The sequence below is a fragment of the Alnus glutinosa genome, chromosome 11, assembly GCF_958979055.1.
Source record: "Alnus glutinosa chromosome 11, dhAlnGlut1.1, whole genome shotgun sequence".
NCBI classification, from domain to species: Eukaryota; Viridiplantae; Streptophyta; class Magnoliopsida; order Fagales; family Betulaceae; genus Alnus; species Alnus glutinosa.
The window spans coordinates 6,403,914-6,429,737 of NC_084896.1; the positions used below are offsets into that span (position 1 = coordinate 6,403,914).

At 36.6% G+C, this 25,824-nt stretch overlaps 4 protein-coding genes and 1 long non-coding RNA gene across 6 annotated transcripts; 3 read left to right on the top strand and 2 right to left on the bottom strand.

Annotated features, from left to right (window-relative positions):
• The first annotated feature begins 820 nt into the window (after positions 1-820).
• On the top strand, positions 821-7,264 carry LOC133880904 (protein FAR1-RELATED SEQUENCE 5). Its single transcript, XM_062319862.1, has 2 exons — positions 821-3,578; positions 6,815-7,264. The coding sequence occupies exons 1-2, from the start codon at positions 1,392-1,394 to the stop codon at positions 6,986-6,988; spliced, it is 2,361 nt and encodes a 786-aa protein (XP_062175846.1). The 5' UTR covers positions 821-1,391; the 3' UTR covers positions 6,989-7,264.
• A 789-nt stretch (positions 7,265-8,053) lies between these two features.
• Positions 8,054-11,992, bottom strand: LOC133880905 (protein FAR1-RELATED SEQUENCE 9). Its single transcript, XM_062319863.1, has 3 exons — positions 11,834-11,992; positions 9,279-10,777; positions 8,054-8,587 (listed from the first exon to the last, which is right to left on the bottom strand). Exons 2-3 carry the CDS (start codon positions 10,758-10,760, stop codon positions 8,420-8,422), a joined length of 1,650 nt encoding a protein of 549 aa, XP_062175847.1. The 5' UTR covers positions 10,761-10,777; positions 11,834-11,992; the 3' UTR covers positions 8,054-8,419.
• A 2,773-nt stretch (positions 11,993-14,765) lies between these two features.
• Positions 14,766-18,471, bottom strand: LOC133880993 (uncharacterized). Of its 2 annotated transcripts, none has more exons than XM_062319965.1 (3): positions 18,355-18,471; positions 16,884-17,022; positions 14,766-16,157 (listed from the first exon to the last, which is right to left on the bottom strand). In XM_062319965.1, exon 3 carries the CDS (start codon positions 15,771-15,773, stop codon positions 15,039-15,041), a length of 735 nt encoding a protein of 244 aa, XP_062175949.1. In that variant the 5' UTR covers positions 15,774-16,157; positions 16,884-17,022; positions 18,355-18,471; the 3' UTR covers positions 14,766-15,038. The 2 variants fall into 2 exon arrangements, with proteins under 2 accessions (XP_062175949.1, XP_062175948.1); XM_062319964.1 differs by lacking the exon at positions 18,355-18,471 and adding an exon at positions 17,169-17,640.
• A 3,790-nt stretch (positions 18,472-22,261) lies between these two features.
• On the top strand, positions 22,262-23,220 carry LOC133882489 (protein VACUOLELESS GAMETOPHYTES-like). Its single transcript, XM_062321676.1, has one exon. It carries the CDS (start codon positions 22,346-22,348, stop codon positions 23,075-23,077), a length of 732 nt encoding a protein of 243 aa, XP_062177660.1. The 5' UTR covers positions 22,262-22,345; the 3' UTR covers positions 23,078-23,220.
• Positions 23,221-24,192: 972 nt separating this feature from the next.
• LOC133881384 (uncharacterized) lies at positions 24,193-24,771 on the top strand. The gene is made up of 2 exons (XR_009902499.1): positions 24,193-24,547; positions 24,653-24,771. It is a non-coding gene; the product is annotated as an uncharacterized LOC133881384 (long non-coding RNA).
• Positions 24,772-25,824: the final 1,053 nt, after the last annotated feature.

A 25,824-nucleotide genomic window follows, 5' to 3' on the forward strand; every position in this document is an offset into this window, starting at 1 on the left:
ATGTACCTTAACGGTTAGTAAAAACGCATACCAAAGCAATAACACAATTAGTGGTTAATAATTGTTTGCCTGTACAGTCCTATGCAAAAAGGTTAAGTAAATTTAAATAATATAATCTTATTTGTTGTCAACTGAGTTACATAAAAATTATTCCAAATTAGAGTGGAAAAGAGAAAAAGAACAGAATAGCTTAAGAAGTTATGCTTTAATTTACAAAGAACTTGTAGTTGGTTTAATAGCTCAGTACAAGAAGAAAAAGGGAAAAAATAATAATAATAAATAAATAAAGGATGAGAATAATAATAATAAAAAAAAGGATAAAAGTTTTTCTCTAAAATTGGGCTATAATAAATTCTTTCAATTTTAGAGTATGCGATTATCACGATGTCAGTTTAATAAATTAGAAGACATAAATCCAATTAATAAAACTGCAATGTATTCCTTAATATATGTTGATTTATAATTTGCATATGAGAATTACATTAGTTTTTAATAAAATTATTCAAAAAATATGTAATTTTTACATATATTTAAGAGACGCGTGACAATTTTATAGACTAAATTAAAAGAATTTCATTTAATCCTGTTTTTAGAATAAATTTGTATGCTAGATTAGATCAATCCAGTTTAGACTTTTTCCCTTTTCCCTGGGTCCGATCAATCAAAGTTTGTTGTTAATCTAACGGTGTTAGAGCGTTTACGAATAAATAGCGTAAAGTAGCAGATCAGGCCTACAGGAGTTGGGGCTAGAATAGAATACAAAGAACCTACCCTACCCACCCATCCACCATTCTCAAACTCTCGACTCTCATTTTCCTCCTTTGTTAAAAAGTCTCTCTCTCTCTCTCTCTCTCTCTCTCTCATTTCCAATTTTTCTTCGAAATACATATTTATTTGGAAGGAAAAGACCCTCCAAAATCCTAATCAAAACCACTCCCAGATCAATTCTAGGGTTTCTTCTTGTTTCTCTGTAGAAACCCTAGGAAAGAAACAAACTTTGCTTCCTAAACTCTGCTCCTCACACTTCTGTCTCTGTTAAACCACAACCAGTGCAAAAGAAAAAAGGCTCTTTTTATATTTTTTATTTTTATTTTTCACTTGGGTTCTACTTTTTTCTGTTCTTCTTTTGTTTATGTTGCTGTAATGGTTTGGGGTGAGAGATTGTTTTGGCTGAAGATGGAGCAGGAGGTCACCCTCTCTCAAAGAGACTATTACGCCTATGAGGGTCAGTAGTACTCGTTTATCAATTTATTCCCGTTTTATTTAGAATGAAAATTTCTACAACTATAATTGTAGAGAGACTGAATGCATACATGGTAGTAGTACTGTAAATACAAAGCATAATAACAATTACAAGGTGGGGTTGGATTGGGTTCTTTCATAATTCCCACATGGAAAACGAGATGCTTGAATTTGACATTGGGTTGGGAGGTGGTGGGAGGGAAGGTGATGATGATGGGTTGGACATTGATGATGATGAAATGGCTGATAGCCCATCTGCCACCAGTGGTGGGGCTGGAGGAGGTTCCGCCAGCGGTGGCGAAATTTACCTTCCTGAGGGGGACCTTTTGGACCTTGAACCTTATGAAGGTATGGAATTTGAGTCTGAGGAGGCTGCCAAGGCCTTCTATAATTCTTATGCTCGCCGTGTTGGCTTCAGTACCCGTGTCAGCTCCTCCCGTCGATCCAGGCGGGATGGAGCAATTATACAGAGGCAATTTGTCTGTGCTAAGGAGGGGTTCCGCAACTTGAATGAGAAGCGGACAAAGGACAGAGAGATTAAACGCCCGCGGACTATTACTAGAGTGGGCTGCAAAGCATCCTTGTCTGTCAAGATGCAGGATTCAGGGAAATGGATTGTGTCTGGGTTTGTTAGGGAACATAACCATGAACTGGTTCCACCCGATCAGGTGCACTGCCTTCGCTCTCATAGGCAAATCTCTGGTCCTGCCAAGACATTGATTGATACCTTGCAGGCTGCCGGAATGGGTCCTCGGAGGATTATGTCGGCCCTCATAAAAGAGTATGGTGGAGCAAGCAAAGTTGGATTTACAGAGGTCGACTGTAGGAATTACATGAGGAATAACCGCCAGAGGAGCTTAGAAGGGGATATTCAACTCGTTCTGGATTATTTGAGGCAAATGCACGCAGAGAACCCCAATTTCTTCTATGCTGTGCAGGGTGATGACGATGGGTCTATGAACAATGTCTTCTGGGCTGATCCAAAGGCGAGGCTGAACTATACTTACTTTGGTGATACCATTACATTTGACACTACCTACAGATCCAATAGGTACCGATTGCCCTTTGCACCTTTCACCGGGGTAAACCATCATGGACAGCCCGTATTGTTTGGTTGTGCTTTCCTAATAAATGAATCTGAAGCATCATTTGTGTGGCTGTTTAAGACGTGGCTTATGGCAATGTCTGGTCGGCCTCCATTGTCAATCACAACTGATCATGATGCAGTGATACGTTTAGCTATAACACAGGTTTTTCCAGAGACCCGACATCGTTTCTGCAAATGGCACATCTTCAAAAAATGCCAGGAGAAGTTGTCCCAGGTGTTTCTCCAACACCCAAATTTTGAAGCAGACTTCCATAAATGTGTTAACTTGAATGAGTCGATTGAGGAATTTGAGTCTTGCTGGTTGTCGCTTGTTGATGGATACGATCTCAGGGATCATGAATGGCTTCAAACAATTTACTCTGCTCGCAAGCAATGGGTACCGGTATATCTGCGGGATACTTTCTTTGCAGAAATGTCCATAACCCAGCGAAGCGATAGTATGAATTCATACTTCGACGGCTATGTGAATGCCTCAACCAATCTGAACCAGTTCTTTAAGCTATATGAGAAAGCTCTAGAGAGTCGCAATGAGAAAGAGGTGAAAGCAGATTATGATACTATGAACGCTGCCCCAGTTTTGAGGACCCCTTCTCCAATGGAGAAACAAGCATCTGAGCTTTACACGAGAAAACTGTTCATTAGGTTTCAAGAGGAGCTAGTTGGAACGCTAACATTGATGGCATCGAAGGCTGAGGATGATGGAGAGGTAATCACATATCAAGTGGCAAAGTTTGGGGAGGATCATAAAGCGTATTATGTCAAATTCAATGTCTTGGAGATGAAAGCAACTTGTAGTTGCCAGATGTTTGAGTTTTCAGGTCTTCTTTGCAGACATGCATTGGCAGTTTTTAGAGTGACCAATGTGCTTACTCTCCCATCTCATTATATACTGAAACGATGGACAAGAAATGCCAAGAGCAGTGTTATATTAGAAGAACGTACCAGTGTTGTATACACCAATTATCTAGAATCCCATACTGTCCGATTTAATACCCTGCGCCACGAGGCTTTTAAATTTGTAGATGAAGGAGTAAAGTCCGTGGAAACTTATGATGCTGCAATGGATGCTTTGAAAGTAGCTGCAAAAAAAGTTGCTCATGAAACAAAGAACGAGGGAAAAAGAGGCATGGCCAACGGGCGTGTTAGGAGGAACTTGGTGAGTGATGGAAATCATGCAAATTGTACCAGTGATGATCTTGAAGGGAGCTCTGGACGGCATATGTCTGAGGTAAGATTCATTTCATTTTTCTGTCCTTCGCTTTATTTGTCTCTGGTTATGATTTCTTATACTTCCATTAGTTCTCCTAGAGAACTAAATTTTGTTCTAGTTGATTATCTTGAGTTGTGTGCTGAATCGTTCTTGGTTTTCATTATGTTTGTTATAAGCACTTCCATCATGAAATAAATCTATGGTGTTTGATCTTGCAACTTGTCTATGAATCCGGTATGAAAACCCCGTGACTATAGCCTCTGTATGCATGGGTGGAGATGGAAGGTATCTGAATATGTGTTCAACTTAAGAACAGCACCCTACCCCTAATTATTATTACTAATTGGAAATTAGTTTTGAGAAGTATACATGCAGCATATCAAGTCAGGCATGCATGTTGGGTTAAAGAGTGTGTCTAGGAGCTAATCATCTGACCACCAGAATTTTAACTTGTGCATAGATGAATCCCATAATTTCCTATTATTCTTCTTGCATTCCGTGTGGTTAACCTTCAATGTTAATTTGTAACCTGCTTATCACAGACATTTTAGTTATCTTGGAAAATCCTTGCTACAGAGTAACAGATTGCATCTGGGGAACCTTTGAAGAACTAGATTTAAAAAAATTTAGGGGTTGTCCTCACAGGTAGGAATGAGGAGATGCTGGCTCTTTTTGGGGCATGAACGAGTCAAGTCTTGGTTTTTGGACATGCTCTAAGGGAGCTTCTGGAAGCTATTAAGGGCTTTGGGCTTTCGAGGTTTCTCAAGTCTTTGGGCTTTGGGCATTTTAAGAGGAGGCCCTTGCGTAAGCCCAAGAGCAAACCCATCTGGTATGCCCTCAAGAAGACGAAACCTGGTTCACGGGGTTCCTTGGACATGGATGTGGGTCACGGGGTTCCAAGCCCCCCAGTTTTAGAGCTGGAGGAAAAGACGCCTGTTTCTCCGGCAACCACGTCTGAAGATTCTTGTTGCGGTGGGTGTTCTCCTCCTTCTCAGGTTGGCGCCAATGGCTCTTCTCCTTCTACGCTTCGGCAGTTGGGGTCTAGCTTCTCTTTTCCCCCTCCGACAGATATGGGCTTCTTTTCAGCGCCTCTGGTAGCTTCTCTGGTACCAGTGAGTAATGTCGTTGGGTCTTTTTCCTTGGGTGCCTCTTCTTCGGCTGTTGCTTGCTCGGTTTTCCAGTCCTTCTCCGACGTGCTGCCTCTGCAAGTGTCCTCTTCTTCTCAGTCTTGCATCACCTCCTCTTAGCCTTTTTTAGGGGCGGCTGAGTTGGGAAAGACTCAAAAGAGATTGTGTTCCTCTTCTCTTGCGTTGTCGAACTCTAAGCCGTTCCATAAATATTAATGTAAGGCTAGGGAAGCTAGAGAAGTGCATTTGGACGAGAATCTTTTTGCTGATTCTATGGAAGCTTTGAGGCCAGTTCAAGGGCAAGGGTTTCTTTCTATGCTTCCGAGTGTTCCAACCGAGAAAGAAGCTGTTGTGCTTCCTTTGCGGGATAAGGGTAAGTCTCCCTCTCCGGTGAGGGGTTTTCTTCGGTGGGGGTTTCTCAACCCGAGCCCAGTTGTCACTCATAGAGTGCCGGTTGTGTCTGCATCGACTTCAGTTGTTAAGGAAGGTGCATCAACTCCGAGTTTTCCTACCACCATTAAGGGGGAGGATTTCAAGATGAATGGTTTGTCCCAATCTCAAAAGTGGCCAATAAGTTTTGGTCCATCTGGGGAGGTGGTTGCGTGGGAACAGGGCGACGAGGATATGGATCCGTCATTGGCTATTTTGGAAGCCATTGAGTAGGACTTCCATTAGGTAGTTAAGGCAGCGTGTCCAAAGACCAAAGGTAGGCGGGAAGTTTTGAATCTGGCAAGCACCATCAACTACAGTGATTCTAGTGCGTCCTTCTAGCAATGGAAATGCAAGGCGCACAGTGTGTAGGGTTGGGGTCTTCCGATGGTTTTGGGTTTGAGGGCTTGGGTTTTCGAGGGTTGTTGGGTTTTCTTTCTTGTTGTAGTCTACTTTGGTAATTCTTGTGTATATTTCCTGTGTATTTAAGGGCGTTTTACGCTTTTTTAATAAAATCTTTATTACTTATCAAAAAAAAAAAAAGGTTAATACCTGGTCCTTTTTTTTTTTGGCTGGGAGTTATATATAGGTATAAGTTTTATCTTAGTAGTATGCTGTGGGCTTGTTTTTAAAGCTATTCCTCATAATATTATCAAGCATTCTCATAGTTGATGGTTTCCAAATGGATTTTAGCCCTAAGGAATCTATGCAACTTTTGGTCAACGTATAAATGTTGAAAACCTAACCAGCTTGACACTAGTGTGGCAGTTAATTATGCTTTAATGTCATTTCAAATGTTTAGTAACATTTTGGACACTGATTCTTGCGCTGGCATGTTCTTGTTGAGTAGACAATTAATCGGTTGGTGATATTCCCCCCCGAGTATTTCTTATTTCATATTTGAGTTTTGAAATGTATTTCAGGGTTGTTTTATGCGATTCGGATTTGGACTCGCCTTAGAATTTTATTCAAGTTGTGGTTTGCGACCCAGGATTTAATTAATTGGTTTACATAAATCGGCAGTATCTTGATTTTTTTTTTTTTTTTTAAAAAAATAAAAAATAAATTTGATACCCTTAACCCCTAGGGGTTAGCTCGAGTGGTAAGTCACTTGATCTTAGTGCTTCATAAAGTATCAGGTCTAAGGTTTAACCCACCCCCTTTGAGTGCAAACAATTTCTTGGACTACGCCTGCGGGTGAAAGCTCGAGCTTTACCCGAGCTTTACCCAATCCATGTAAAAGTGGTGCTTTGCATGGTATCCTTCTAGTTGGGGCGAAGCCCCAGATATCGTGGATGGTCACAGTTTTGCTGTGGATTATATTTTTGCTATATTTGTTCTTTCTGAGACTCCACAGGATTAGATTCCCTTAGGTTGGCAGTGGTGCAATCTTCTTTTATCGAAATCTCAGATTTTGCGACTTCTTTTGCTTCTCAAATAGAAAGGTTCTATTTTAGTACGGCCCTACTTTGATGATTAGGATCTAACACATTCATTGAGATCCTTAGAATTGCATGCATTTATTGTTTGGGGGAAGGATGAAATTCTCTGTTGTATTTCAGTATCTTCAGCCATTACGCCTCGAACCGAGCTTGCTTTCACATAATTGATTCCAACATGAATCTTGGTTTGCCTGTACTGTCTTCATACTTGAGGTGATGCATTTCCAATTTGACACATTGTTTTTTGTATGTGCAGGATGACATTGACAAGAGAATTCGAGAAATTAGCAGTGAACTGGAGTGTTCAAATCGGAAATGTGAGGTTTATAGGGCTAACCTGCTTTCAGTTTTAAAAGATATTGAGGATCATAAGATGCAGTTGTCGATTAAAGTGCAAAACATAAAGATTAGTATGAAAGACGGCCTGTAAAGGTGCTGCAATACAGTTAGTTATACATGTAGTTTCTTTTTTATTTTTTCTATTCTATTTTCAAAGTCTTATGTAGTTCAACAATGTTCTTTGTGGACCTGGCTGTTTCTTCTTCAACCTTTGGATGGTTTAGAATCGGCTAGTCTTGGGACGTACGTAGCCAGCCTTGCACAGTGTATTGTAATAAATACAAAGTGGCCTCTTGTTTCCCACGTGTGTACAAAGAATTATTCTCGAATCATCAGGAAAACAATCACATGCACAGTTCTTGTTATACATCTTGCCTCCTCATTGTGCCTGTCACTTGCGCCTAAATGCTTAATTCTTGCTGAATTTAACACCTTTCCGTGTCTTTTTTCTTTTTTCTTTTTTCTTTTTTTTTTTTAATTTTTTTTTTAGTTTTGTTAACCCATTTGGATTATCTCCGACAAAGATCAACAAAATACGATGTGTTCATCCTCATCTCTCTTTTTCCTCAAGTAGCCGAAGAGCAAGATTGAGCAGCTGATGACATGACTGTCAGTATCCATAAGACTCTTATTTTTGCTAGATAATCTCTGTAAATTAATTATCATATTGCGAGAGACTATTTGATGGCTTCTACATAGATTAGTTCAAATTCCCAGTGAAATATATATGATATCTGTGGTCCAAGCCTACACCATTCCTACATGCCCACCAGAGTTTTCAATTTACAAGAATTGTTGCAGCTCGCACCATTCAATATCACAGGACAATGGCAAACTTTTGCAACCATTATCTTGAATTATAGTTACAATGTTGATATCTCTTGTTTTTAGCTCATTTTAATTTTACCCTTATGTTAAAATTTTTTATTCAATTCCAACGAAAAATGCCAAAATGCCTAAAATATTCCCGTTTTTAATTTTTTATTTTTGGAGTGCAAAATGCAAGGCTAACCCATGGCCAAGCAGCATCTAGTCTGAACCAGACCCATGGGCAAGCCACCAGACCCACAGAGTGATGTCTGACCTGTTTGCCGTTTGATTTAATCCTAAACTCCAACAATAGTGATGAACTTAAAAGGGGCTGAAAAATGAGATATTGACATTGCAACTTCTGATAATTCGTGATTACCATTGTAAAAACCATAACACTTCGAGGATAAGTGAAGTTTCCCCCTAAAACATAACTGACCCTGCATTTCAAATTGCAACCGGAGTCGCGGGTATCAACCTCTGGATAATCTCATGACATTTGACACTGGCTGATCTACAATGCTAGATGGTTCACCCAAGCAAGATGCTTGCACAAGTTGATCTAGCACCTTTCTCATCCGTTCTAAACTGCATAAGTTACAGATCAAACAATGCTCACCTGCATGATGCCCTTCTTTTGCCCAATGAAAAAAGCTACTAGCCTGTGAAACATATACAACAAGAAACATGATATTTGGCCTGCATCTACTGTTCACTCTTTCAAACTAAGCCTAGCATTTTGAACCTTCACTGACAGCTTTAACTTCTGTTCTTCCATATCTTTCAGGACAGCCAGCAGGTTTGCTCGATACACTTCACATCGTTGATTTGTGCTCTCCAACTCAGCAGTCAATTCGCGAATTTTCTTTTCCTTCTCATCCTGACCAATAAATTTATGAATTCATGTTACAATCATAATAGAAAGTCACCATCACAAGCAATTTAATGATCAGACGTACAATTTATAGTTGTATGACCACAAGGCTGTATTTGATTTTCTGAAATGCATTTCAAAGCATCATAACTGTTTAATTGCATGCCAACACATCCATGTTTAATTAAAGGACTATCGGATGTGAGACCGTATTTTTTTTTTTTGCAGGTACATGTACCAACTAGCCCTTTAATCCATGGTCTTACTTCCACCCCATTCTTACGAGGAAAGGATGTGTCATTTGAGCTACAGTTCATTGGCCAAATAAGAGAACATGCAATTAAACATAGATGTTTTACAAGATAAGGCAGGGAGGAATTATCTTTTGATTTCCTAAAATGTAATAATTGCATATACCTAATCAATCAATATAAAAAGTTTTTGCAAAAAATGAAACTCAAAAGTTTCAGGATTTTGTATAAGTAAACAAGTATTTTTCACTTTAGATTATTTAACCCACATTAGGCAACTCAATCTGAACAGGTAAAAAAATCCATCTTTAGCGTACAATTGTTAAGAGTGAGAAATTTTGAAAAGTACGAAATGATTCAGCAGCATAAATTATGAGAAAAGAAAAAGAAAAGAAAAACAATAAAGGCCCTTGAAATAGATAATCTTGCAGGGTGGGAGAAGCTACCGAAGATTGATATGTTGCCACTTGATGTTCTTCAGTTGCATGCAACTCTTGCCCACCTCCATTTACCAAAGTACCACTCTTTGGAGCTCCTGGACTTTGAGTCTTCACAACCGCAATCTTCTTAGCAGCCTCTTTTAAAGCATCCATTGCCACATTATAAATGTGAATAGATTTTGCCCCTTCTTCTACATATTTAATTGCTTCCCGACGTAAATTGTTATAACGAACCGTTAAAGATTCTCGAGAACTGTTTGTCAACTCTGAAGCATGTTCATCCAACACAGTTCCACTCTTGGCATTCCTTGTCCATCGTTTCAATATATACTGAGACGGAAGAGTAAGAAGATTTTTTGCTCTAAAAACTGCTAATATATGCCTACAAATAATTCCTGAATACTCAAACATTTGGCAGCTGCAACTAACTTTCATCTCAAAAGAATTGAAAGTCACGGTGTGTGCTTTGTGGTCTTCCCCAAATTTGGCCACTCGGTATGTGGTGACGGTTCCAGAGTCATCAATTTTTGTTGCAGGATTAGCAAGGGTCTCAACCAGTTCCTCTTGGAATTTCATGAATATCCTCCTTGTGTAAAGATTCGCAGCTTGTTTTTCCATGGGAGATGGTGTCTTCAGAACTGGGGTAGTGTTGGTAGTTTCGTAATCTGCCTTTAATTCCAAATCATGCCAACTTGCTATAGCTTTCTCATACTGCTTAATCAGCATTTGTAAGGTGGTCAATGCATTCACAAACCCATCAAAGAATGAATTTACACCTTCACTTCCTTCAGTTCTAGATACCTCTCCAAAGAAACTGTTTCGCATGAAAACCGGAACCCATTGTTGCCGAGCATTGTACATTGTTTGAAGCCATTCATTACCCATGACATAGTATCTCTCCAGCAGTAATTGCCAGCATGACTCAAACTCCTCAATTGTATCAGTCTCATCTATGCACTTCCTGAATTCTGTTTCAAAAGTAGGGTGTGACTGATATAGATGAGACAGTTTCTCTTGCGTTTCTCTGAATATGGCCAACTTACAGAATCGATGACGTGTTTCAGGAAGAACTTGAGCAACAGCAACTTGTATGAGCCGGTCAGGGTCGCTTGTTATAGAGACAGGGTGGCGTCCAGACATTGCATTAAGCCAAGTTTCAAATAGCCATATGAAGGAGGACTCAGAGTCATTGAGAATTAATGCACAACCAAACAACACTGGCTGCCCATGATGATTAAACCCTGTGAATGAGGCAAATGGTACCCTATACCGATTTGTCCTGTATGTAGTGTCAAATATGACAGCATCTCCAAAGTAAGAATAGTTCATTCTGGATGTTGCATCTACCCAGAATATATTTCCACCACCGTGATCATTATCACCTTGAACTGCAAAGAAGAAAGCAGGATTCTCTGCATGCGTTCGCTTCAGATAGTCCAATACTTGCTGACCCCCACCCCCGAGGGTCCTCTGTCTGCTGCCACTCATGTGACTCCAGATATCAACTGTGGCATGGAAAAAGTTTAAAGGAAAAAAGAAAAGAAAAAGAAGAATAAAAAGAATGAAAGGGAAGAAAGGATATGCCAATCAGATCAAACGGTTTCTCTTAAACCAACAAAGCTTGCAGGAATTCAAGCTAGAGGTGAAGCGTTCCTACGCTATGATTGGCAACACACTTTATTGAGAAGTACATCATCATACTGGATCAAATTAGCCAATTCCCATTACATCTATATATCTATATTTTCACTAAAACTAGTTCCATAAAACCAAGCAAACTGCACAACAGTGCATATAGTGCCGTGCGCAGTAATCTGCTTTCATTGCCCAGTGCTAGCAGGCAAGAAGTGGCCTTGAATGCATGCCATGAAACCTAACATCAGGTACATAGAAAAGATGCAGCACTTAAATCATCAAACTCGACCCATCATTCTGGTTATAGCAGTTTACAATACTACCACTTATTTCTATCACCAATTGATGTATGTTTTGTATTCTTGAGGAATCAAATGTGAGAGAACCGTTCCGTAGCAATATTAAGTTAGAAGAACTCCATGAGTCCATTGGGGTTTTCTAGTGGCCATGAAGAGGTCTAATTGGTTCAAAATGATCCTTCAAATAAAAATGTGACCAATTTACAATGTTATTTAAAGGTAGAAGTTGACGGGTTTGTTCATCCCTAATGTGGTCCAAAAACTCCAGTACCCAACATGCTTTTCCTATCCTTAAAATGACAAAAATCTAATCTTAATCTTTGCGGTCGTCATGATTTCCATAGCTGTTGCAAGTATCAGGCATCAGTTTATAATTTGCACTTGTCCTCTAAAGGCCGTGAATCTCCAAACGTTTGATAATAAAGTCGAATTCTTTGACGAAGTCTACTATCATCAAAAGCACACCAAACCTCATCCAATCGTCTACTCTACATGGTGTTCATAATTACGAGATTCTCTGTGTGGATTTTAGCTTAATATTCCGAGACAAAGCGAGAACAAGAAGAAAATGAACAGCATATGAGAAATTGAGTAGATAAACAAAACAAAGAAGAGGAAATTGCGTACCTTTGAGAGATTAGATTAGGAGGACAGTGAATCTTCGAGAGTTTCTTCTTTTAGGGTTCCGATCTCTCATTTCAGAAACCTCTGTCTCCCAAAGCTGACGTACCCAATAACACATTTTTTCACGAACCGGGATTATCCGGTGCTGTTGTAAGTGACAGTTTAAAGAGTACGTCGGGATTTATTTGAATCAAATATTTTTTTTATTATTATTTTTTTAATATAAATGGGTAAAAAAAATATATTAAGATTAATGATTGAATTAATATATAAAAAATAAAATTAGTACCTAATTAGTGTTAAAAAAAAAGTTAAATAAAAGAAAATAAAATATACGGATTACTTGTTTCTTTTAATATATTTCAATTTTCAACTGAATCACCTTTTAAAATTGAACCCGACGTTTTTTAATCCCAAAAATAAATTTACGATTGAATCTCTGCTTAATTTCGTAGCAATTTCTCTTTCAAAGTACAACATCAAAAAAATGAGGAAGAAGCTCGTCTTCAATTTTGTTATAAAGTATGATTTTGACAATATTCAGTTTTGCAGTTGCGGTAGAAACAAACATTTTCGGACAAATAATTATCATTTATTAGATCCATAAATTGTACTAAATATTTAATTTAGAGATGTGTTTTGTGTCATTCCCTTGCATATCTCTTTTGTAAATTCGTCATTGAACATGTGATCCCGTAAATTTAATGGTGAATTTGCACATCTCTTGTACAGAAATGGATAAGAAATATGCAAGAAAATGAAACCAAACATTTCTTTTTAATTTATGTGCCCCTACATAATTTTATTTTTGGCTATATTATGTTTGGGAGTATCAAAATGTTTAAACAAGCAAAATAAATAAAGATATATAGACTATGGAGTTTTCTTTGTCAGTTTTGATGATTGGCTAAATTCATTGATCTTGAGTTTTTTTTTTTGTTTCAAAAAACAGCAAAACATGTTTCACAGGTGGAGTTAGGCGTTTGGTTACTTGTTTTTAAAACAAAAACAAGCAAAACAGAAACACTGAAAAACAAGAAAATAGGTTCAACCTGTTGTCAAAAACAGTTCTCTGCTTATTTTCAAAAATAATTTACAAACTTTTATCTCAATCTTTTTGAATCACCCTTGGATATAATAATTGGAAAGCTTATACTTGTTTTATAAAATAAACAGCCAAAAATGGAAATGTTTTGTAAAATCGTTTACCGTTGATCTTGCATCAAAGTGAACTGCAAGACTGAGTAATACTATATGGTAAACTGGTATACGACTATCATATAATTAAAATAATGTGAAAGTGAAAATCAATCATTAATCTTTTTTTTTTTTTAACGAGTTCTGATCCAATAGTTGATTTTCATTATCATATTATCAGGTTGTATGATAATCGTATAACAGTCCACTAGATAGTATTATTTATGAAAAAATTGGTGACAAGTAAATTGTCTAATAACAATTAAAGTGCGCTACTTAATTGAACCCTTTTCTACGTTAAACTTGATCCATCATTTTAGTTATGGCAATTAAATTTTTTACGCACCATCGCACAATAAACATCCATAATTTTTGAAACCACAAACTCGCCTTTTTATACGTACCAAGACGTATAACATCATGAACCGTAACACTATTTCATTAAACATAAGTTCAATAAGATCTTAAACTTTGAGTCAATACATGCCACAATTTTTTCAATACATCACAAAAGCCCCAAGGTCTTAATCCTTAAAATAATTTGAGTGCGAAATTTAGACCCTAACGCTCACAATCAACAATTGTGCAGGAATTATGAAGCAAATAATGATTATTAAACCAATAAAAACCATAAAAGCATTCACACATCAACACACCAAAATTTTGTTGACCAAGTGAAAATTTTTTAAAGAACACATCAAAGGCAAAACTACTTATGGACAATCAAACCGAGGAAATGAACATTAAGAGCATGTTTGAGATTGCGTTAAAAAATCGAATTTTTAAAGCCAGAAAGAGCTTTTTAGAAAAAGCTTCATTTTTTTTTATTGTTTATCAAAAATGCGTTTTGGAATGTTAAGTAAAAAAATTCAAAGAAATACTTTTTGACTTTTTTTACTGAACAAACTAGTTTTTTGTTTGACAGTACTGAAAGATTTTTTTTTCAAGCTTCTTAATCCAATCTCAAACAAGCTCAAGAAAAGATTCAAGTACAAGCAAAACACACTTACAACTGTTTGTAACGGTTTAGACAATCTGTACGCAAACAAGCACTCCAACTTGCCTCCTACCGCAAGCAACTCTAGCTTCTCATTGGCTAATATTCATTTTTGATCTCTTCATCGACCTACCGATAGACTTCAAACAGTTTGTTGACTAACATCCAACTATGGTTTGAGCACTCCCAAGAGATTTAGACTTATAAGCTCATGGTATCTCTTGGTACACAAAGAATTTCTAAGCTCGCAGTGCATGGAAGCACTCAATATCAATAGTGAATAACACTACTTAGCTTTATGAGAATCGTGCATGCAAAGCCATTTCATGGACTTGTGAAAATCAGCATTGAAACCTATAGTCGGTTTAGGTTTTCTGTGGAGGCGTCCAAACATTTTTAAGGTTCCACACCTTTTATAACAGCATCTTGTCTAAACACCAGTGAAAGCCATAGCAGTCGAGAGTTTTTGGTTCTCAAATTCGTCAAGACAGTTGTAAACATCCCAACATACGAAACTATTTACTTCTCCATATCGTCCATACATGGCTATTCGGTAGCAAAACCAATTACAGCATGAATATGATTAAAAGATTCTCCCCAAGACTCAATCTAATCCTAACCACACATATAGGTTAGATGAAATTCTTGAAAGCAGGTTTCCTGAAATCCATGAACAAACTTATAAAATGCACAGGGAACTGACAAGTTAATGAAATAACTTAAGAATTAAAACAAAAAACACAATCCAAATTTATGAGCATTTAATTACATTTGAACGAAATGAATTTCATTAGCAGTTAGACGTCATTACAACCAGAAATTAAGTACATCAAGAGTTAATAACATCCATCAAGTCATTAGTAATCCATCAGTTAATCAACTATCTTCCCTAAAATTTCTCGCACTTTTTGTCACCAAGGACAAAGGGAAAGATCAACCAAAGTTAATGATAACCAAAATATCAACCAATATATATATATATATATATATATATATATGAACTCAAAACAAAAGTCAAGGAGCTTGTTCATCTTCTGGGATTACTCTATCCAGTATGCTCTTGACATTGGCGTCAATCTGCTGCACCTCAATACTCTGCTCAGCTAGATTAGTCCGCATAGTACTAAGCTGTACCCCAACAGCCACCAACTGTTGTTCCATCTCAACTTGGCGCTTCTCCATCGCCATTTGGCGCTCATCCATAGCTATCACCCTCTTGTTAACACTGCCCATCATCTGAACCAAGGCAATGACCTGCTCCATGAGTGCCTCCATGGAGACAGAGGATGAAGAAGAGGCACCAAGGTCACCATCAACTGCAGGTGCAGTAGCCTCATGGGCCATCTCACGAGCTGCTTGATGTAGTTGAGCTTCAGACTTTTGGACAGTAGCTTTTCCAAAGTATCCTTGAGGAACTTGTACAGGCTCAGAGTTGGGAATGGGCAACTCAAGATGTTTGAGCAGTTTGGTTATGAGGCCGGCATAGGGTAAGGAAGTGGATTTGTCACGATAGGCCTCAATCATTTGTGCTACAGCATGAGTACAAAGACAAATGGGGATCCCATCAACTATCCCAAACATAAACCTCGCCCTCTCAAAACCAATCTCAGAATGGCGATTGATAGGCCACACATTTTGAAGCACAATGCGAGCAAGAAGTCGCATGGCTGGAGAAAATCTACCCAAAGGTACAAATTTCTCATGCTCAAGCCAGAAAAGCCCAGTTTGAGGAGCAAACGTAGTCTGCATGGTAGTCTTGTTTGGATGGTTAGAAGAAGGAAAAGGATATCCATGGTTAGGCTCAAGTGGGATGCGAGTCCCTTTTGAAAATAGTTCAGCAGTGACATGGATTTTGGCGCCTAACACCGTGGTTATAAAGGATGGAGGGGTTATACTTATCTTATCAATATTCGTGTAGAACTCACGAACAAGTTTAACATAGGCATTGACTGGTCAAAACAAGGACAACCAACCCCTATCTCGAAAAATATCCAAAATAAAAGAAAAGGCAGGGTCCTCGAGATCAGCTACCTTGACGCCCCGCTCAACTACAAGTGTCCTTTTCTTGAATTTTTCTTTCAACACTTTAACCATTTCCTTTCTAGATCTCTTTCTTGAAGATTCAGCCATTTCCTGAAAAACAAACAAACCAAGCAACCACAAGTCCAAGCAAACATGTTAATCACCTGATCAAAAGGTGATGCACAAACCATGACAGTGCATGTGTGCGGACTTGCTAAACACTACCAAGGTCAAGGCTACCTAAAAGTGTGAACAAACTCTCAAAATTTCTCACTCACCAAAACCCTAGATATGATTCATGCAAATGATATGATTAATGCATGAGAACACATGCATCATGTTAAAGGTCAATGATTACACTCAAAATGTCAAATTTTTAAAGTACAATGAGACTTAAAATTTCAATAACCTAAGTTAATGAAATTATGAGGAATTGATTGCAAAATCACGTCTTCTAAACTTGATAATGCACATGAATCATTAAAATGCATTATGGAGTGTCCTAGGATGCAATGCCAATCAATTGGAATCACAAAATCCAACAAAACACCCATTAGGGCATTTTATTGAACTGGTGGTGCGCACAACTTGTGTGTGAGTGAACAAAACAAGATTCAAATATGAAAATCTTCCTAAAGACATGATTCAAATGCACAACACAATCCACAACAAAATCCTAACTCAATACATGATAATTTAGATATAACATCCAAACCCTAAACTTGTGAAGTGGAATGCAATTTTTTTTTTTATAAGTAATTGGTCGGGCGGGGGCGGAAGAGAAAGTGGAATGCAAAATTAAAAAACCAAACCAAGCAAAACTGAAATTCCACATACCTTGAATTCGAGATTTGAAGAAAACTTGATGAATTTGACGTTGAAAAACAAAGAAACCGGCCCAGACTTGACCGTGTGTGGAGAGCCCAAAGTGAGAAAAGTGCAAAAATAAGGCCGAGAGGCATTATCATTTGATTTCCTGAAATGCAATAATTGCATATACCTAATTAATCAATATAAAAGGTTTTTCAAAAAATGAAACCCAAAAGTTTCAGGATTTTCTATATACTTAAAAGGGGAAACTTCAAACCCCATGAAGTTGTCAGCAATTTGCAATTCACTTACCAATTTTTCAATTTCGTCAATTGCAACCTATAAAGTTGAAAAGATTTTCAATGTACCCCATTCCGTCCAAAACTGCCGTCTCAAGTGACAGAAGTCCAACCACATGCGTGTCACGTGTGGTATTTATTTGAATCAATTTTTTTTTTTTTTTCATTAAAACTAGTTCCATAAAACAAAGCAAACTGCATGACAGTGCTGCTTTCATTGCCCAGTGCTAGTAGGCAAGAAGTGGCCTTGAATGCATACCATGAAACATAACATCAGGTATATAGAAAAGATGCAGCGCTTAAATTATCAAACTCAACCCATCGTTCTGGTTATAGCAGTTTACAATACTTCCACTTATTTCTGTCACCAATTGATGTATATTTGTATTCTTAAGGAATCAAATGTGAGAACAGTTTGGTGGCAATATTAAGTTAGAAGAACTCCATGAGTCCATTAGGGTTTTTCGAATGGCCATGAAGAGGTCTCACTGGTTCAAAATGAACTTTCAAATAAAAATGTGACCAATTTACAATGTTATTTAAAGGTTAAAGACGACGGGTTTGTTATCCTGTGGCGGGTTTGTTCTCCATCGATAATGTGGGCCAAAAACTCCAGTACCCAACATGCTTTTCCTATTCTTAAAATGACAAAATTCTAGTCTTAATCTTTGAAGTTGTTTTAATACACATAGCTGTTGCAACTTGCAAGTATCAGGCATCAATTTGGGTACCAGAGTGAGGATTAGTTTGAGAGTCGTTTTCAAGAAATGATTCTCAATCAGGATACAGATCAATCCCAATATTTACAACACAAACCTCATAGACTGTAAGAAACTGTTCCATCAGCAACTCAACATAGAAAAAGAAAGCAACTTTAAACTCACAAAGGTGGTACACGACGTGGAAGACACGTCCTGTGAAATTGCCAATAGCAAATCCCCTAAGTTTGATAACAAAGTCGAATTCTTTGACAAAGTCTACTATCACCAAAAGCACGCCAAACCTCATCCAATCTAATCTACACGTGTTCATAAATACAAGATTCTCTCCCTCTCCCTCTCTCTCTCTCTCTGAGAGTGTGGGTTTTTAGCTTAATATTCCAAGACAAAGCGACAACAACAAGAAAATGACCAGCATATGAGAAGTAGAGTAGATAAACAAAACAGATAAGACGAAATTGGAAGATTGGGAAAACGTACCTTTCAGAGATTAGATAAGGATGACAGGAATCTTCGAGAGTTTCTTCTTTTAGGGTTCCGATCTCTCATTTCAGAAACCTTCGTCTCCCAAAGCTGACGTACCCAATAACACTTTTTTTCTTTTTTTTTCAAAATTTTATGAACCGGGATTATCCAGTGCTCTTTTTTTTTTTCTTTTTTTTTTCTTTTTTTTTTTCATTTTAAAGCGAAATGCTCCATAAACTTTCATATAACGGCATAACGCCATCTTCTCTCCTATTCCGAAAAATAATAGAAAAATGGTAGATATTATAATTTTATTTAATATTTATTTAAAAAGAATAAAAATATTTTATTTAGATTTTTACGTTAACACTGTTAAAAAATTTTAAAATAAAAATATAGTATCCAGTATTATTCAAAATAATAATAATAAAAAAGAAAAAAGAAAATTACATAAAAAGTAAAAATAATGGATGAACAGTCCAAACAAGAGCCCAAAAACAACCTACTATCAAAACAAAAATCCTAAAAATTATTGGGAATGGATTAAATAAATTATCCGGCCCATAAAGAGAACTAGGGCCACCAACAAGGGCGGTAACCAAAGGAAAAGTTTCGTCACCAAAACAACCAAAGAACCGACCGTGACGTAGCACATTGAAAGAGCATGCACGGAAGGGGGTTGAGTCTGAGCCGCCGAAGAAAAGCCACATCTCAAGAGTCCTGAGAAGGTGGTACTAGATTGGAGTAGCATGAAAGACACCAAAACAAAAGCTTCAACAAAGTCGGTGAATCTCCATAGCCCCAAAAAAAGAACACCAACAATGGATCAAATCCATAACAGGAGAAACGGAGCACAACATTGCAGCACAACACAAAACAGGAAAGAAAAAAACAGAAAGTGTGACCTTGTCTTGTGAATTGTCTAATAACATTTAAAGTGCATTACATAATTCAACCCTTTTATACATTAAACTTGATCCATCAACAGAAGTGTTGTTCATGACTTATAATTTTTCTCAAAAACACAGGTAAACAGGCTTTAAGTTGTGCTTATGATTTATTCCTTTTGTAATATTTGAGATTGTTTATTGTCCCTGCTCGTCGCAATCCAACGTCAAGGATAATAGCATATGGATAGAGATCTTCAACAAAAAATTTGGACAACAAACGTGAGAGAATTTTTATAAAGCTCATTTGCTTGAGCAGGTCTCAAACCACCTGTCTATTTACTAGACAGATGGGCATCATAAAAACTCTAACAATCCGGGAAAAAAAAATTGATGGGAATCGGAATCCGTGGCATATAAATGCATTGGGACTTTTCTAAAGCTCTTGACCTTACAAAAACGTTTTCAAACTCTTTCTCTGCTCACTCCATGAATTTGTATCCTAATTTCTAATGTGTTGTGGTTACCATCAAGGAGATTCCACCAAAATCAACCTTGGAAGTCTGACATGGAATCAGATTCCAAATTAATATGTTGAATTGACTTTAACAAAGTAAAAGGTCTCCCTTATATTCTCCTGAAGGCTTAGAGTAGTTTTCTGAAGGTGCTTGTTGTGCAAGTATTGTTTTGGTCCCCATGCCCCTTCAGAATACAATGTCTCTCTTCAATCCTCCTCCAAAAATATGAGGGTCAAAAGAAAAAGGAAAGAAAATGAGGTAATTGAGCCTTGTAAGAGTACAAAATTAAATGATTAAATTTATCTATTTCTATGAGGTTAAGATTTTGAGACAATTGATGATTTAACATGGTATCAAAACTGAGGTCTTGAATTTGAATCCTGTCTCTATCCATTTCAAATAAATATTGGTTGGCAGTTCTTTCTGGGCGGTCATCGAAAACCATTTAAAGACTTGTTTGTTGAACATATTGAAAGATGTAACTGTTTTCTTACTCGATTTGCAGAAGTTTTGGTAAATAATTAGAAAGTTGTATATTTGGGTTAGAAAAAATTCTTTTAACTCAATTGATATGTATGTTTAGAGCATGTAATTCTCACATACATCTTTCAAATACAATAATGAGATGTTAATTTAATAAATTGATTTGAGAAATTTTTCTCAACCCTATTTGAAAGGTGAAAATTTCCAATTTGGCAGCTTGGACTTAATTCAATGATGTTTAGAAATGATTATCATGGACCAATGCAACCATACCACGGTCACAAAATACTAATATGACGCTTACTAATACTAAATTTGGGGCAGCATATAAGTTTATAATTTTTTACATGATTCATGAAGTTGACACGAAATTGGCGGTTAAAGTTGATGACCCTGACCCGTTTAATTAAATGAGTCGGGTTATGGTTGAACTATATAGTCTTATACCCATGCCTTGATACGATCCAAACTCGACACGCAATATAAGGGCTGATAATTTTTGACATGACCCGAGAATTCAATACAAACCCAATACAAAAGGGAGAACTTCACTTATAATCTTTAATCTTTCATCACTTTTACAATTAGGGTATCAATCTTTAAAAAATGTCAATTTAAGATATCCATATTTCAAAATATCCCTCATTTTTTTTAGAAAAAAGAAAAAGAAAAAAATTGAATGGATATAGGTGTTGATTAGAATTTAACGGAATTTGTAAAAATATCTATGCCTAAATTTTTGAATTTTTTTTAATAAATTTGTTTTTTAAAAATTCACATGTTAATAGTTCTGACCTATTCTAATTAAATGAGTAGAGTTAAAATTGACTTTTATAATTTTATATTTATATTTCAATACGACACAAACCTAATACCCGAGCACGAATTATAACCCCTAATAGTTGGGACACGTAAAAGAGTAGCAATGGAAAACTTTTTCCCCATATGATCAGGTCCCTTTTGCTTTCTACCAAACATTCCAGATAATCCGAACTGCAACTTTTTCCAGCGTCGAATCTACGGGACTTTATTTACTTAAATGGCCGGTGGAACTATTCCCTGAAACTCCCAAATTTATTATAAGCTCTCGTTGAAAATGTTTCCCAAGTTTCAGACTCCTCATCAACCATCTAAACCAAACTTTTATTTTTATTTTTATTTATTTTATTTTTTATAATGAGGAATTCCTCCAAAACAGGGCCATTTCGTTTATCCACTTCTGTGAAGTAAATTTTGGACCCATGTAAAGCGTTCATTCCACACAGATCGGGTAATAATTCAGCTTTGCTAGCAGGTTGGCTCCAAAGAATTGTTTGCACTCAAAGAGATTCGAACCTTAGACCTTATGGGACTACTACAACGACCAAGAATCTTACAACTTGAGCCAACCCCGGCCTTGGGGTTCAACCAAAAAAATTTATCAGCTCTCATTGAAAAAGATTCTTCAAACCCAGTCGATTAAATTGATAAATATAAAAATTTCGCTCAACCCATTTTAAAAGAAAACTTAGGACATTAGATTAAGGGAAGATTGGTCCAGGAACATTAGAGTTTGAGTCAGTAACTTAAATATAAGAAATGTTAATGACATTAGCTAAGAGGCAGTAACTAAGGGTGTGTTTGGCATTATAATTTTATAAACAAAAAATACGATTTTAAATTGAATCATAAAAAATGGATAGTTTGGTTGTGTTTTTAAAAAATTGCAATTTAAAAACACAAGGTAATAAGGTTTTTTTATTTTGAAAACGCATAATTTTAAAGGTTAAACTGCGATTTTAAAGACTAAACTCCATTTTTAAAAATCACGTTTTTATTTTTAAAAATCACATCCCCAAACAAACCCCAAAGCAATTACATCCCACCACGGCATTAGATTCCTGCAAATGCTTTCTCGATTTCTTACTCAACCCTTTCTTAGCCTAATTATTGTATCAGAAGAACCAAGTTATTCTCATCTATCTGTAAAACTTCAGCAAAGAATCTTCCAAAAGTAGAAAAATCCCTTCAAGCTATTCAAAAGCAAGCCAAATTGAAGTTGTAATCTTCATCAACGTCTCCATAAAAACAATCCCATTTTCAGATTTTCCTATTCCCACAGTAAAAAGAAGCAAAAACATGCAAATGAAGTTCGACAAAGAGATTTCTCACCCGATCCATCCACAGCATAAGCTAAAGCTTGAACACACAGAGATCCCATTCAACTGTGATGGGTGCAAAGAAGCTGGCATTGGCTTCCAATACAAATGCCAGAAATGCGAGTTTCACTTACACAAGGCATGCGCAGTGGCAGCTCGCACCATTTACCATCCTTTCTACAAGAAATGCGAGTTCCAATTTTGCTATGATCCTCCTGGGGCGGCTAGGAGACAGTGCGACGCATGCAGGAGCGAAGTTCTGGGGTTTGTCTACCACTGCAAGCGATGTGATTTCGATCTCCATCCTTGCTGTGCGAATCTCCCGCAGGTTTTAGACGATGGGGAACGCAACCTTTACTTGTGTCTCAAGCTATCCAGTTCGTGTCATCACTGTGGGGGAAAGGGGCCTGGTTGGTCTTACAGGTCTCACTGCAAGACATATAATCTCCATGTTTCCTGTGTTAAGGAGTTGCTTGTGGAGAGCTGGCAGGCTATTTATCTGAATGTAGACAAAAACAAGGTCAGGGAGATGCAAACGAGGATCCCCAGCCTCAAGGGGACGCTTAGAAACAACCATGGGGAAAGATCAGGAGGAATGGTGATGAAGGGTTGTCAGATTGCTGGTGGAGCTGTTAGCGCCATTGTCTCCGCCATCCTGGGGGATCCTACGCCTATAATAGCTGCTGTGGTCGGGCGTTTGATATCCAACTAGATCAGAACTGAGCAGAAAACCAATCAAGTATAAATTATGTAATGTTATCTCCATCCATCCTGTTCTGTAATTTCCTCAAGTACTCTTGTTACATGCATGTGAAGTTAGGTAGGAATAAGATAATTTGATACTATCCATTTTAAATGAAATGGTCGGAATTTAAAGTTGGTACATTTAACGATATATATGAAGTCGATATTAGCACGTCTTTTAAAATTTTAAATAATATAAAATAATGTACCTTATTAGATGTATTAATTTTAAATCCTGACAAAAAAATAAATAGCATTCATTTCATTTAAAATGGAAAGAATCTTATTCCGTCTAGGTAGGTATTGTGTGTTCAAAAGATGATACTGCATGTATGACATCTTTAATGTGGGATTCTTAATTACTTTGTTCTTCTAACAATGGTCACTGTGGTTATTGGTTGGTTACATGCATTTGAAGATCATTTCCACAAGTTTTTATTAAAGTATTGATTAATTGTTTAAATTTATCCGTTTTTAACTGCTTAGGCTTTTGGAATAAATGTTAATGTAATATTGTATTAGAGTAGAGGTTTTGAGTTCGAACCCATTTTCCGTCATTCATATCTCATTTCAATTAAATTTATCGATTTCTATTAACTTAAACTTTTGAGTTAAGTGCCGATTTGCCAGCAGGAATAAAAGGAATAGGTATTTGCCAAGTTTGTTTGTTCATATCTTATTTATTTAGAAAAAATTCAGTTAATCCCCTGAATTATCTCCGCTTTTGTAATTATCCATTTAAACTTCAAAAACTCTTAATGTAGTATATCCATCTTTTAATTTTAATTTTTAATTTTATTTATCTGTTAAGATTTTCCATTAAATCCTAACAAAATTTTCAAAATATCACAGTTTTTTTTTTTTTTTAATATATATATTCAAATATTCAGGCGTGTATATTTTTACAAATTCAGTTAAAGTCTTACCAACGTTTAAATCTTTAAAAAAAAAAATTTCCTAAAAAAGAGAGGAGGATTTTAGGAATTTTGACACATTTTCATTTGTAATTTAACAAAAAATTCTAACGGAACGATGCAATTAAAAAAAATTGAAAGATAAATATACTAATTTGAGAATTTTGAAATTTAAGATGGTGATTATAAACCTGATTGAAGTTTAATAAGGGGGTTAAGTTAAGTTTTTCAATTTATTTATTTATTGTAACGCCCAAGGCCAAGAGACATTCCCCCTGCGCGCAACTCCCCTGTTCTGAGAAAACCCCGCCCCTTTCATAATCGAAGCTCATCAATTTCCCATGGCAATGGAAGTCCACATCTCGAAGGCAAGCACCCACATTTTTCTCTACTTTGTTTTCCTTATACACAGCTCCCTTCCTTAATCGGCTACCTCTTGGCTGAACTCACGGCGAAGATTCAGGTTCAGCTAGCAAGAAATTTAAGGAACAAGCTCTTCTAGTTTCAGCTAGCCTAGGATTAAGGTCAAGATTCTAACCTTCAATTTCCAGCTTTGATCCAAATTAATGTTGCTTGAAGTGCAGTTTATTCATGATTTTAATCGAATTATTTGGAGTTTTTCGTTTCAGATTCGTCATGGGGGATAGGTTATGTTGTCGGGAATAGTTCATGTTTTGAAGGTTTTGTTCAAGTTTGATTGGGTGTTGTTTGGTTGGTGGGAAAATCGAAGTAGCCATTTAGATATCAAGAGATATTTTATTTACATATTATTTGAACAGAATTTGGGTATTTTATTTCCTATGTATATACGTCTCCCCCTCATTGATTCTTCTCCTCTCTCTCTCTTTCTACTCTCCCTCTCTTCACAAAAAAGTCGTTGAGGGTCTCACCACCGGTACTCCGCGCCGCCTCCAACTCCGACGCCCGCTCCTCCACCTCCAACTCCGTCACCTGCTATAAGTTGGGTAGAATATTTTTACAAAGACAAGAAATTGTTTTTAGCAAAAGGAAAGAATTTTATGGATGTACCACTTTTGCCGAGAGACGGTACGAAAATGATGTGAAATTTATTTATTAAATCATTAGAAAAAATTAAAATAATTAATTAAAAAAATACTACGGATACTGATGAAATTTTATTGGTGCTGACATGGACACTAAGGAAATTCATCAAGTGTTTCGACGAAATTTAACTGTAAATAATAAATTATTATTTTGGCCTACTTGAAGAACTTCTGAACTATTATTTATACCACATGAAGCGATTTATAATTGAGGCAAATAAAATGTACTGATTTTACATATATCTCAAAAAAAAAAAAAAAAAAAAGTTTTTTTATTATAAGAGAATAAAGATATTATAGAAATATAATTAAAAAAAAAAATTGTCATTTTGAAACATGTTAATTATGCCTCATTTTTGACCGACACCGGGTTCAGAAGACAGATTATTACTTTGTTGGTGATCCCAAGTGTCATCAGTCCTGGGGCAATCAACTTTAACATGGTAACAGTCAAGAGACTTGCAAGACTATCTATTTCATAGATCAATCAGAAACCACGACCACACTCAACAAAATTGAAGGACAAATTATTTAAAAAATAAAAAAAAATTGAATGATGAAATTGACATGAATGCTTCCTATGTTCATGCCCATATTTTACACATTGGATGATCAGATGCAGAAACAATTGTACAAAAACGTCAAACAACTTCTCAAAAAAAAAAAAAAACAATGTTACACTATAAGCTAAACATTATTTTTTTAAAAAAAAAGGACAAATTTTCATATACCAAAAC